Source organism: Manis javanica, chromosome 13 (assembly GCF_040802235.1).
Source record: "Manis javanica isolate MJ-LG chromosome 13, MJ_LKY, whole genome shotgun sequence".
In the NCBI taxonomy this organism is placed as follows: Eukaryota; Metazoa; Chordata; class Mammalia; order Pholidota; family Manidae; genus Manis; species Manis javanica.
The window spans coordinates 33,473,515-33,488,012 of NC_133168.1; the positions used below are offsets into that span (position 1 = coordinate 33,473,515).

The window sequence follows — 14,498 nt, forward strand, 5'->3', positions numbered from 1 at the left end:
CAATTAAGTAGGTGTTTTAGTATCTGGAACTCAAAGGTTACCCTTTGTAATAGCAACAAGTACTGGGATTTTAAGGGTATTAGGAAAGTATAATGGTGATAATCTGTAAGTGAAGTGTCACCAGTGAAGCCTCTACAATCTAGACCAACAAATACCAAGCTCAGTATAAATGCACCTTTTGGTTTCCACAGACTGAATGTGACACAGAGGAGTATCACTTTGAAAGGAGGGGACATGGGGTAGTGACTGTTTCTTGTATGCATTTTTCATAATATTCAGCCAGGTTTTCTCTGGGAAAATATTGAGACTTCAGTTTAGGTCCTTGAAATTTGCAAATCAATAAATTCATGGTGTTTGCCTGTTAGTTTAATTTATCTAAACTGATTCTGAGATGAACATAAACTCTTTACAGGTCTACATCTGCAGGAATAAAAGCAATGCCAGGACAAGGGTAATAGCAGCCTGATTCGCTCTGTGGGGTAGAGGCTGGGGCCAACACAGATGCTGGCATTGTGTCCAGGGTCCAAGGGGAGCAGGCCTTTTGCCTTCAACTCCCCTTACTTCATGACATTTAAAATGAATGTGGTGATAGTGGGAAAGGGAAGCTGGAGGGAGTGGAGTGACAGGGTGGTGGGAAGATCAGTGGGGACAAAGTAAGTGCAGCAGGAAGCTTGGAGCACAAGTGGCTTCACCCCACGCAGGGTGAAAGACTTATCACACCCCTCACAGCATCCTGACTGCCTCATCCTTCTCCCACCATCTGTTTTATTTCCAACACTCCCGTAGTCGTCATGTTACTCAGTAGTAATTATCCTGTTACAGGTCCCAAAATACTTGGTGGCTACTCTTCTAAACACAGCACATTTATTTAAACAGAATTAATAATTTGGCTGTTCATCCCAGATAAAACTTTCCAGATGGAAAATAATGGCAAAAAGTACAACTACCTTAGCAGATTTCTGAAGTGTAGTTGGTAAAAAAAAAACTTCTAACTTATATTATTTTTCCAAGTATTCCTTCTTTGGGTAAGAGATGCAAGGTCCATCAGCAACAGTATAAATTCTCCCTTTTCTGTGGCATAATTCCCGTCTCCTTTACTGAGAAAATGTGGGTTATTCTAGATATTTCTAAAAAACCAAAATGCTAAAAATTCCAATTGATGAGCATCTCAGTTGAAGACAAAACACATTGAATAGCCACTAAGCTCCTTAAAAAGTAGGGCTTATTTAAAGGGTAAAACCAAGAAAATAAACATGGATAGTGGTAGAACCTCTGAAAATTTTTGCCTTTTATGGGTTCTTACAGCCACAATTTCACTGCATCCTTCAATAGCCTGTCATGTGCCAAACTCAGTCTTTTGAATCAGCTGATGATTCTGCTTTACAGTAGATGATCAATAGAGAGCTGCTGAATGCATGCGTGATGATTCTGAGCTACTGTCATGACATTGCTTCTTGTTGCCCGCTCCAGTGGGTTGAAGCCAATGAGTAATGGCAAGGGTTTCAACAGCACAGCCAGAGATATGCTTCCCACCTTTGGTGTGATGATTGGGCTGGAGAGAACATGGACCTTGTTTCCTCACATGAGCACCCACAGGTTCCACAGGGCACCACATGCAAAAAAACGTCCACTTCCCTTCTCTGCACTACACCCTACCTCCTACATCAGATGCCTTTTTGCCAATTTGGGAGCTAAAACCCACTTGGCTGTCTTCTGGAACAACAATAAAAAAAATCCTTCTCCTCAAGTCTACTTCAGGTATCAAGGAAGTCCTGACACAAAAACCATATAATGTGTTCAATTACCAGAATGTCTGCCCCAGCTGGGTGCTGGGATGTGATGAAGGTGCAGGCTCAGGCTCCCAGGGCTGGTCTCCCAAGGATATAGGATCACTGGGTGCAGGGAGGTACCCACTTAGGGATTTTATAGTATTTTTCTCTCAACGTAATTACTAATATATCCCCTTTCACTTTTACCCCAACTTGGGAATATAATGTTTATACAACCAGGGAATATTAATGAATGCTTTTATGCACTTTAAGGGCACAAAAAACATAGTATATTTAATACTGTCTTTGTTTTTAATTTCAGGAAGAATACCATATTAAAAGAAGTTGGCTAAAATATAGTTTGAATACCATATTATATGTATCATTGCTTTTAGAGAATAGTGTATTATAGTTTATATATTGTTTTTGAAGGTGGTTTCTTATTTTGTCTGTATGTATGGCTACTCACCATGGAATGGCCATACACATCTAAGAATGTTTGTAATTAAGTATATTAATCAACAGGCCATCTCTGTTTCTTTAGAATTAAATAAGGATCTTAATATGATTATCAAATGTTGTTAGCTAATCTTTTGGTTTTATTGAGTTTTCCATTTTGGTCATGGTGAAAGAATTTAATTTCATGTTTATCTCAAATCTTAAAAGAGAAATCAGATTTTTATATCATATTACATAGATACTTGTAATTGGTTAAATATGTCACCAGTTTTATAGAGAGGAATCATAAATAATATGGTTGTTAGATATATTTAAAAGAATTTGAATAGAAGAAAAACTAAAAAATGAGCTCATGAACTATTATGGAACTTTCTGAAGCTTTCTTAGTCTTGCAGGTAGAAAATTAAAATTAAAATTACCTAGTTCTCTATAGGCCACTGTTAGAGAAATGGAGACCTAAATCTATTCTTAAAAGCTAATAATCTTGCTAGATGGATACCTACCTATGGCCACTTAGAAAACTAGAGACGAAGGGAAAGGGATGTGAGGGTGGAAAGCAAGTTTCCCTTCATCTCAGGGATTCGTCCTCCTGCTGTGTCCTCCCTGTATCTTCCCTCCAGTGTCTGGCACACTGAATATTACTAGTTTGTTTACTAGCTGGGTTGCTCCTGGGTTTTCAAGTTCCTTGACAGCAAGGGCTAAGTAATTTATAACTTCAGAACCTAACACACTTCCTGGTACACTGTAGTTGCTGAAATAAATCGAGTAAGTCAAATTAGAGAAAAGCAGACAAAAATCAGTAAGGAAGAAGGAAGATAAGAAGATTATTTCCCTAATAAAAATGGGTTTAGTGCTTCTTATATTTCAGATACTACCCCAAGCACTGGAGATAAATTACTGATGGTGGGTAGAGGGAGTATGTGTGTATGTTGGGGGGCTACTAACAAATAGGGCAATAACTCAATAGAGTACTATCTACATAAAGAGTATGTATAACAGAGGAACAGAAAGCTGGCCCATCCTACTTGGGTGGAAGTGGGTAGGCTGTAAAGAAGGAGGAGGGTAAGGAAACAAAGAAAAGCGATATGAAAGATAAGAAATTAGACAAGCAGAGGGCCAGCATGTGCAAGGGCATGGAAGTGTGAACGAGCATGCTCTATTCCTCTCTGGGAATCACCCAAATGCAGGAACCTCAAGTTGGAGTGACAGGAGATAAGTCCTTGGCTGGTTTATTGAACAGTAAGGGCTTGGAAGGTTGAGCTAATTTGAACCTTACACTAAAGCAAAGGATGCCGCAGGTTTTTAAACAGGGACATTTCGTGATCAGGTTTGTGTTGGGAAAAGAATTCAGAAGCATTGAAGAGGACTGGAGACCTGAAGCTAATAAGGAGATGAATGTGGTTCAGATGAGCAGTTCTGACAGCCTGAACTAAAGCAGCAGCACCAGGGCTGGGGAGAGGTAGGTTTCAGGAGGCAGAACTGTCATGGCCTGGAGACAGGCTAGAGGAGAGGGAGAAAAACAGGATGTCCTCAGGTGCCTGTGTTCCTAATATCATCCTTATGACTATTCTTGGTTTCTCACTTTTCTGGGGTGTCTGGACAGACGGTGTTGCCAATGCAGAAGATAAAAATAAAGTATTTGAGAAGAGTTAACATCAAGAAAATAATGGTATAAATTTTCTCAAACCCTTGATCTTATTGTTGGTAAATACAGAGTTGAGAGTTCCTTACTGAAAGGTGCCAGTATCTGTAGAATTCCCAAACTCTGAAACAAAAAGCTGCTATAGGAACCCTTGACAGCCCAGCCATCCATTTCCAAGTGAACAGGGTATAAGAATAAGATAAATGCCCGATCAAGAAAAAAGAACCCCATCTGTAGAAAATAAGGCAATAATTATTATAGCTAATATTCATTAAGATCTTATGGTCCCTAGGTCCTCATGTGAGGACAGTGAACAGCGATGTCCACTTTAAGGAACACAGACAGTGAGGATACGTGGGCATGCCTGTCTAGTCTAGGTTTGGGGACAGAGGAATTTATACCTGAATAAAAATAAAATGGAAATAAGGACTCCCATTAGCTGCCTATCCTTCTGCTGGCCCATCATCCCTCTCTCCTGTTTTCTGCCTCTGCCCACCTCCTCGTGTCCCCTTGCCTGGAGCCCTCAGCTCTGCTTTCCAAACTCTGAGATGCCCATAGGAAGAAGCTCTGTATCTTCCCCTTTATACTATGTGCTAAGTAAGACAGAAATAAAAGTGACAGGAACACAATTCAGCACACCCCCTGCCCTTCAGAGGCACTCAGTCTAGTGGACAGTGGAGCACTCCTCGGGCCCTTTCTGGCTATTCTCAGAAGGGAGGACCCCTTCAGATCCACAGGAACCCTGGAGCTCCCAGGGCATCAGCCTTGGCACTTCTCTATGCTGTGTTCCTGGAAGAAAGAGCCCCTTTCAAGTACTCTTTGGTCCTATTCTCTTTCATTCATCTCAGAAAAAAGAAAGGTAATTAGGAAGTTCAGGCCACAGACAGCTAGCTCACCAAATAAAGAAATTCCACAGCACAGAGTGTCAGTTCCCTGCCTCTGCACACCAGCAGAGACATAACTCTTCAGCAGGATCTTGGCAGACCTACTCAAATCTATCTAAAAATTGATCCAATAGTTTACTAAAAATTAATATGGTTTCATTATTTGCTTTAGTGGCTATTCCATACCCATAATAAAATAGTGTGACAAATATAACAAAGCCAAGAAGTTAACCTTTACTGAAATTAAACCCCTCTTGTACTGCAGGGAAGACACAGGAAAATTGGGAGACATCAGTTTCAAGGCCCAGAAACCAGGGATGGTGCTCAGAAGTTAACTGCCCCTGAGAAGTCTGTTGGTGTGGGTAAATGTGGGCTCCAGGCCAGGTGACATGGGTTTGGGTCATGCCTCTACCCCTCTAGCTACAGGACTTCTCTGGGTCTCAGTTTCCACATCTGTGATATGGAAATACTAATGATGTAACTACCATTGAATGCTTTGTGAGAATGAAATGTGTTAACACCTGTATAATGCTTGGTACTTAGTAACTATTAATTAAATGTTAGCTATTATCATTTATTATTTTTACAGAGATAAAGAGGTAAATAAGTATATTCATTAGAACAAAACAACATGAAGAAACATTAGTTCCTATATGTTCCTACACACTTCCTACAGTTTTATAAGTCTGTAAAGTGAGGATAGACAGGTGTCCACCAGAATTAAATAAGTTACACACACAAAAAAATCTAAGAATAAAATTAAACTTAACCTTTAAATAGAGTTACTTAAGTTTAATAACCAGAGTTAGGAAATAGCTCTTTACTTTAAACCATGAACTTTACATGGTATATGAATATAAAAGAGAAATAAATTTCTGTGTATCCTAATACTTCAAATCATATTGGATGTAAAGATAATTATAAATATTTCAGTGCTTTCAGTGCTTTCAGCAAACTTTTTGTCTTCCCCATTAATTATATCTGTATAAGAGAATACATCTTCCAAAGAATTGTGTGAATGTGTACAACTTAGCTGGACCTTGCATGAAAAAATTGTGAAATAGCTTTCCCCAAATCCTCCTCTTAATATCTGTGTTTGACACAGGCCTTTAAATCCAGTAACACTTTAATCAAGCTTAAGTCTGAAACATGTATTTCTTCTCCTTCATACTCTTCCCTCTATAGTAAAAGGATCCACAGGACCTGTGCTTTATAATAGAGAACAACCAATTCAAATACACTCACACACACATACACAGATAAATGAAGAGATAGCAAGAGAATAATGTAGCCACTATGTTTAACCATTTGTGATGATGTTATGGTGATGTTAAAGATGATGGCGGTAACAACAAAATCAGTTGCTACTTACTGAACCTTTACTACGTAAGACAATCTATGCTAGACATTTTATAGATTTTATCACATGGAAATCTAGAACTGGTATTTCCATAACCATATTACAGATAAGTTTACTAAGAATTAGGAAGGTTAAATAATTTGCCCAAGATCCCACAGCTAATAAGCCATGAAGCAGGGATTCCAATTCAGCCAGCAATGTCTGGCTCCAGTACTTATACTATAATAAATACCTAATTTATGTTGAGGCACATCCAGAACTATTGTGATTTTTTTCACTGACTTTAGTTTGTTAGCTATGGTAAAGAGCATTACAGTGACATTTTAGTACGTTCCTAAATAGTTCCCCAAACTATTCCCAAAGAGTAAGGTTGTTAATATTTACGATAGGACAGTTAGCGGTGTAAAAATTCTGTCACTTAATATTAATTATGCCTTATATGCCTTTTTAAAATAAAAGGTACAATTACAGGCATGTTTTCTTTTGTCAACTTCTAAATTGAAATATTTTAATCACTTTATTATGTCACCATCTATAAATCATTCTCTGTTTCACAGACGGTAATGTCCTGAGATCTCCATGACAAAGGAAAAAAAATCTATTCAATATTAAATCACAATCTTAAAACTATGCAATCATAAAGACATTTAAAGTTTAATTATCTCTGGATTAGCAACTTCTAGAATATTGTGTATCAGTTATTAAGCAAACACTAATTGGATGCCTATTGGATGCCACATGAGTCAGAGCAGACTAAGTCTCATTTCATATCTTCATCTAAAACTGACTGCTTTGACTAGCACCACATAGGGACACAGAACACTGACCTCTGCACAAGAAGTTCACATTATAAGGATGTTACAGGAAACATAAAACATTCAGTATCAGATCCTCTGAGCTATTAAAACTACTTAAATATGGCGTCAGTTCTTAAGTTACCTAATTTAAAATAGTAGCTGAACCTAAGAAAATTACCGAGTCCATTAAAAATTACATTGAGTTATAGACTGCTCTATTGTTGCTCTAGCTCAGGTTATGTCAGTGCTTCATAACAATTGCCTTCCTTACAAATTCCTTAAGAATTCCTTCTAAGTTGAAAACTGCCAGAATCTCAGTTGCTAGAATGTATTTGCTTTACAACTTAGCGTCCTCCCCATTTGGCCCCCTATTTAAGTAAACTTTAAAACATCTGTTCAGGATCAGTGGCATGGCACAGCAGATACCTGGGCTCAAATGCCAGCTCTGATGTTTAGTAGATGCAGAGTTTGAGCCATATATATAGGCCCGCTAAGACTCACCTTTCTTATCTCCTAAATGGGGATAATAACAATACTACCTGCTTTACCTATTTATTCTCCTCTGTGACGTAGGGGATAGTGGGGCAGCGAGCAGAATTAATAGTTTCATATTGAGTCTTTGGCCAGTGTCAATCACATACTAAAGGTTATGATTTAGTGTTTCTTAAATAAATTGTTCAAAAAATTTTAGTACAGTCCCAATTTTTAACATCAAATGAATTGAGAATTTATCAAGTGCCATTCTCAAGATAACTCTGACTTCACAAAGCACATATGCCACAAATGGGATTCTCTTCCTATTGTTCAAAGTTATCAGACAAACCATAGATATACATATATGAATAATAAAGAGATATACTACATATCTACATGTGTATAAACATTTATGTGTATATATACAAAGCTTATTCACCTCCCATGCACAAACTAGGTAAAGCAATCTTCCAGTATATCTTACTACTGACATAGCCTTCTTTCATAAAACTTTTCAAGAAGATGGAAAATAATCCATTGTACCAAATATTTTTAAAAACATGATAATGGAACTTGCATATGAGATTTAGAGAGGTTCATTTATCCTGCCTATACATTCTCTGAATCTCCAGATAATATTTTTTGCTCCTACTTTTAAGTGTTAGCTATTTTGAACTGTTTTTGATTCAGACCAGTGATTTGTAAACGTAGTTATCAATATCTTGCTTTAATTGTGTTCTGCTGTAAAGGATAGGATAACACCACTGACTCTCAGAAAAAAAAATGATTCTAGAGTGGGCAAAATTTGTCAACAATTAAATTGGAATCCAGGAAAAAAAAGTTACACATTTGCTGGTCCCACCAAAAAAGGACAGAACTTGAATGAAGATAAATCTGTGGTTTGAATAGTCATTCCTTTAACTTGTTCTCTCCTTTCAACCTATTTACCTTTTCTTTAAACAAAATAAACTATAATTCCATTACCAAACAATAACTCTTCATTAATTGCAATACTCTCAGAATACAAAAATATTCAAAGTATTAAAAAGAAATCCAAAAAAGTCATGCATTTAAAGAGCAAAATACACAAGTATTCCCATAATTTCAGTGGCACAAATTTAGTGTTACTGCTCACGCTCTATTCCTATAGTTTTTAGCATCATTTTTAGCAAATATTTCCTCCTTTACCAGCTTCATTAAATAGGAAGTTAGCTTGAAAGTCATTTCGCTCATGAATCAATGCCCTTAAAATAAAGACCATCCTGCCAGACATGTCAAGAGAGTCAAAGAAAACTTATCAACTAAAATTTCCATTAAGACAGTTACCTTTTTCAAAAAAAATCCTAAATAATCTTTTTTTGTTAACCTGCTATTTTACATATAATTGCATTTTAAAGAGCTATCACTTTCCAAAATTATGGAAATAAAGAGATAAGTAAAGGAGCAAAATATTTGCTGTGTCCTAGTAGTGTAGTTAGCTTTTTCAGTGCAACAGGGATATTTGCATTTACTCACAAATGAATACTAATGGCATATGCAGATCTGGCACTGCTCCATAGAACTAATACAGAGAAAGCCAGAGCAGTGCACAGATAGTTGTATTTTCTTGAAATATTCAGACAAAGAGCAACAAGATTAAAGTCAACATCAATTCTCTGAAGTTGTCATATGTGTAAATGATTTGGTGTGTTAAGAATAATGGTAGAATTTATGGTGAAAGCAAAGTTGGCTAGTTAACATCTTACATGACTTTTGAGTCAACTCTTTGCTGACCATCTACTTTGGGCAACATTTTGCTTCCCTAAGTAGGCCACTACTCTGCATTTGTTTGTTTATAGTATAGGAGTGAACATCCTGCTTCTACTGAAAAGCCTTCCTTATTATTTAAAATAAAATCCAGCTCAGCTTTGCATATTGTATGCATTCATATGCTCAATAAATGCTTTTTGAAAGAGTGTAAATTCAGTGAGTAAGAAGGTCATTCACTGAAAAACATCTGTATGTGCCTGGAAAATGGTAACCACGATGATGCACATTAATCAGAACACTGTGGATTGCACCTTCTCACAAACATGTCCAAGGGAACAACTTCCAGTTTAAAATTTAAGCATGAGATTTGGCTTAACCTACAAACCATGACCTTAGTACTTTGTGAAACCCCATTGCATACTAGGCTCATAATTTCCCATATAATCTGCTTTAGGCATGTATTTGAAAATGTCATTTTATATTATTAATAATGTTTCTCTATATATTTACTAACTGAGATAAGACTAATTTTAAATAGTCCAGGGTAATCTGAAAGGGGCCAGAGCAGTTTTCATTTTGACTGTTAAGACTCCCTGCACTGACGGCAGTTAAATTTAAGCAAGTTTACTTCCATTATTATGTTTTCTGTCGTATCTTCAGTTACTTCCATCAGTCACACTGGTGAATGACTTCATATTTCTAAAGTATTGAACCTACTCTGCTGCTCACTCAGTCACTTTAAACAAGGACTACTTGTAAACAAACACAGGGAGGAAGGTAAGTAGTATTGTTTTCACTTCTTTACAAGCTTCACTCTGAGGAAACACTAAGATAACAACAACAAAAACCTGCTACAACAAAAACATTTAAAATTGTTTTGATAGCCAAATTTGTAATTCCTTTTATCTTTTCTTTAACTTTTGTCTCGTAATAGAAGCTGAATATATTTGAAATAAAATGGTAATGTAGAAACATTCGTCTAAAGCCCTTAACTATGCCAAAAGTACTGAGCAAAAGCTTTCAGAAGCACTAGCTTTATATTACTTCTAGCAAATCGGTTTAAGAAGAAGTACCTTCATAGAAAGGTTGCCCACCCACTCTGGCTCCCACGCCCGCTCGACCCTGCCATACTATTTATCAGACTAAGTTCACATAAATCAGAAAAGAGCTACAGTGCAATTAAAAGTATCCATGAAGTAATATGATATAAAGCACTTTGCAAATATTAAACATCCCCTAAAGGAATCAGTGTTTTCCACGAGGAAGCTGGTATGGGGGTAGGGAGGGAAGAATAGAGAGACAGGGGAGAGACACCGAGAAAGACAGAAGAGAGACATTCACCGGGTGCAGGATGGGGAGACCCCGAATCTGAGCAGCAGCTCCCTGGGATTGGGAGCCCTGAAGCACTCCAGCAGGGCAGCGGGGGAGTGGAGCCCACCAAGGTGGGGTGACTCAGGAGTCGTGGTTCGGGTTTGCTTCTAGTGCACCTGGAACCTCCCGGTAGATGTTGCCACAGAGAGGCTGAGCGCTCCTTCCCAGCTTCCCTAAATCAAGGTGACTGCCCAAGTCCCAGAAGCAGGAGTCTCTGGGCTTCAGTCAGGAACCACAAAGACCTCGCGCAACTCTTCTGAATAACGACATGACCACCCACTCGACTGCATCCATCTCGGGGGTGTGTGTGTATGTGTGTTAAGAGGTGGGAGGGAAGGGCTGCGGGAACGGGGGCTGCGAGGAGGCGAGGACTGCGCTGTGAGGCAGGAACGCACACCCCAACCCCCCGCAAGTTAACGGAGCCTTTGCCCGTTTTGGGTCTACCCTCTGCTGGGGCCTCGCAGCCTCCCAGGCTCCCAAAGCCGTCCCGCGAAGTGGCCAAGAGCAAGCCCCCCCAACTCTGCCGAGCGGAGTCAAAACGTGTTTCTTCTCTACCTCAAAGAAAGCCCAGAGCGCTGCGCCCAGCTCTGGGCCAAAAACAGACTGACAGACTGACCCCGAAGGCTGTATTTACGCTGGGAACAGCCCCTCCGTTTCCCATCTCTAGCTAGTTTTACCCCGATCCCCAGCGAACGACTCAAAAGTCTTGCCCCGGCCGTGCCTAGGGGAACTGCGCCCCACAAAGTGCTTTGACTGGCATCACACGGTTGTCTTCCTTCCGCGATTTCCCCGTTTGTCATTCCCCCCAAATCGACAAGGTTCCACCCCTTGGTGCTCGAGCCCCTCCCCGGCGCGAGGCGGGCGGCGCGCTCTGCTCACCGTGGGCCCGGCGGTGGCGACGCGGGCGGCGGATCCGAGCTCTGGGTGCGGCGGCTCCTGCACTCCCGGCGGCAGTTGGTCGGGTAGTTTCGGATGCCTGGGCTTCGGCGGGGCGGAAAGCGAGTCGGCGTGAATGGGCGCGAGCGAGCGGGGCTGTGCGTGCGCGCGTGAGAGTAAGCGGCGGGCGGGCCCCGCACGCAGGCGGCAGCGGCGGCGGGGTCCCGGGCGGGGAGCCGAGCGGAGGAGGAAGCGGGAGAAGTAGTGGAGTTAGGGCGCGTTTTCTGCACTTCCCCTGGAGGCTGGAGCCAGGTGCGGCAAGGCGCGCTCTCGCGGCGTGGGCACGGCACGGGCGGCCGCCGGAGCCGGAGTCCGAGCAGCGCCCGGGCCCCCAGTCGTTCTGCAGGAGGAGGTGCGCATCCTCCTCGGCCCCTGCAGGCACCGGCGCGGTCCCAGACTCTGAGCGCCCGGGGGAGAGCCTCCGGCGTCCTCGGTGACAGCTTGTTGGGCAGTCTGCGCTCTTCCGATCCGCCCAAAAGAGCAGCAGTCAGTACGGCTGGATCTTCCCTTGCAGGGTCTTGGAGCCGCTGGTGCCAAGCTGTGCCGGCGCCCCGCTCCCCGCGGCTGGCGCTGTCAAGGCCGCCGCCCGGCCCCCGGCGCGCCCGAGCCGGCAGCTGCCTCCCGGAGACGTGCCCAGCTGTGTGCGCGTGTGTGTGTCTAAGCAAATCTCTTCCCCTCCATCACTCGAGCGCGCAGGAGGCACTGGGTCCCCGGCGACCAGCTGCAGAGTGGCTGCCAGTCCACACCCTCCCCGCTCTCTCCCCATCCACCCCGCCCCTACTCCTCCTGGCCCTTCCCCTCCTCCCCCTGCTCCTCCTCCAGCAGCCGCTCCCGAGCTCCCCAAGGCAGTGGAGAAACCGCAGCGAAAGGGGCGGAGAAGGGTGGGAAAGGAAGCGCAGGTGTCTTCAGCCGAGATGGGTGCACACGCCCGAGCTGCTGGCTGCAAGGGAAGGGCAGGCCTTAGGCAGAGAAGGAGGGAGGAGAGGATTTGCCTAGAGGCCGAGGTCTTGTTGCTGAGCCAGCGCTCACCCCACGCAGGGTCTGGAGCCGCGGGTCAGCAGCGTGGTAGGGAGGCGGGCTCGCAGGGCTCCCGACCAACTGAGGTCGCAGCTTGGGGACCCTGCGGAAGTGACCGGAGTTCCAGAACTCGGAAACTTAGAAGTCTGAGGGACTCAGTCTCCGAGGAACTGAGACCTGTCTTTCTGAGGTGAGAGGGGCCTAGATTAGAGTTTGGGGCACACAAGTGTGGCTCCAGCAGGCCAGGCGGATAGCTGGAGGCTGTGAGGGGTCGGGGAGTGGCAGCGGCGGTTCTCAGACTGCTGTGTGCATCCGGAGTCACAGGGGGCGATCACCATCTAGCTGGGAAGCGGAGATCAGGGCTGAGCCTTTTTCTAGAGTACAAATCCTAGACCTGACAGTCAGTCGTCTTTCCAATTCAGTTTTTGTACCCCCTGCCCCTGAATCCCAGCAAGACAGCGGGCCAGGGGACCCTAAGAGCTGTTTGCTGAGGGATCTGCGGGACTGAACTGATCCCACCTGACGTGAGACTGACGCGTTGCTCATCTCTCCCAGCTCCAGCCTCTCCCTTAGTATCTCTCCCCACCCAACCAAATTTCCCAGAAAACTAGTACCTTTCTCATTGATGAAGTGTTTCTTACTGTAGTTTCCTAACAAACAAATAAATAAATAAACTTTTTTTTCTGTTGAAATAATAGGTTTCTTGCTAATTCCACAGCACAAGCACATTACACAGAACAGTCTCTTAGGCAGGGAATCAGCTTTATTGCTTATGCCAGGTTGTCTCTTTTCAAATGACAGTCATAGAACGCACAGTTGAGTCAACCCGGGGCCAGTGGGGAGAACTGGTCCATTTAATTAGAGGTCTGTTAGAATGATCACTGGCAACACCACCAGAAAGAATGCAGGTGCTCTTTCTAGTATCCATTCCTTTTATTATGGTAATTTCATTCTGTTAATTTAGGCAATCTGAAAATGAAAGGATGGATGCAATTCATAAGGCACAATATTTCTAGATTCTCATTCAGCATCCAGCCCACTGGCTTCCCAGGCCCACTCACCATCACCTTCAAAGATCAGGAGCTCAGATCTGAAACCGCACTTTTCAAATTTCAGGATACAGCCTGGAGGACAAAGCTGTTGAGTTCTAGAAAAAGATAGCTTAAATGTAAGTAAACTTGTTTACCAACTACTCAGACAAAATCATAAGCTCAGCAGCAACAACAAAATGTGTATTCTTTAATAAATTGAGCAGGAGGAATGAGGCTCATTGCCAGTTGTGTGATCCCTTAACCTCTTTACTCATTGTTGGCAACAATAGCCCCGATCACATTCTTGTGTTTGGAAGACAAGGGATTGTTTTTTCCCTTCTCAAAATCACAATGCCACATTATAGTCTAAAAGAAAACTCAGACAATAAAAGTAATAAGAAAGGAAGAAACACAATTTGCTTTTTTCTGAACAAATGTTGCTGTTCTGTTTTTCTTGAGGGGAAAAATGCTGATAAGCAATAAAGTCCACAAAGGCATGACAATAGCTTTTGAAGAATGCTTCATTCTATCTCTCAGTCCTTTCAGTTAGTAATGTTACTTAAAATGTTTATTTATATATCTTTTTATTAGTATTCATTCTTTCTTTTGTGCCAGGAATACTACTAAGGACAGTGAGGATGAGATGAATTTGGTTTCTCATAATTCTGTCTTGCTTCAGGTTTATGTCTGGCAGGAGAGGAACATTCAGCTGCCTGTGCTTCTCAGTAATCCTAATTTCTCCTCAGAGGACCCTTAGCTCTGTAGCTAATGGAGACTGTCTATCAACGATTTTGCCTAGTTTGTGCAAGATCACACCTGGGACTGGCAGCAAGTACAGACCCAGAAACTGTGAAGCCAAGCTCTGGAAAGAGTTTCTACCTCCCCTATGTTGGAAGATTAGATCAGGGCACAGGCACTTTTTTTTGCACTGCTCTTCCATAATGAGCTGACCTTCCTGCCAGGTGACTTGCAGAGGTATGTGAGTGGGGATCTAACATCTTTAATAGAA

General features: G+C 42.2%; 1 protein-coding gene across 1 annotated transcript in view; it reads right to left on the reverse strand.

Moving 5' to 3' along the window:
* Positions 1 to 14,498, reverse strand: part of LOC118972310 (uncharacterized) — a 187,105-nt gene that overhangs the window by 111,859 nt on the left and 60,748 nt on the right. The window contains exons 2-5 of the mRNA XM_073219461.1: positions 13,520 to 13,605; positions 12,471 to 12,561; positions 12,223 to 12,381; positions 11,385 to 12,116 (exon numbers count right to left, since the gene is read on the reverse strand). Of these exons, the coding sequence (XP_073075562.1) occupies positions 11,385 to 12,116; positions 12,223 to 12,381; positions 12,471 to 12,561; positions 13,520 to 13,605 (1,068 nt within the window). The remainder of the gene's footprint in view (positions 1 to 11,384; positions 12,117 to 12,222; positions 12,382 to 12,470; positions 12,562 to 13,519; positions 13,606 to 14,498) is intronic.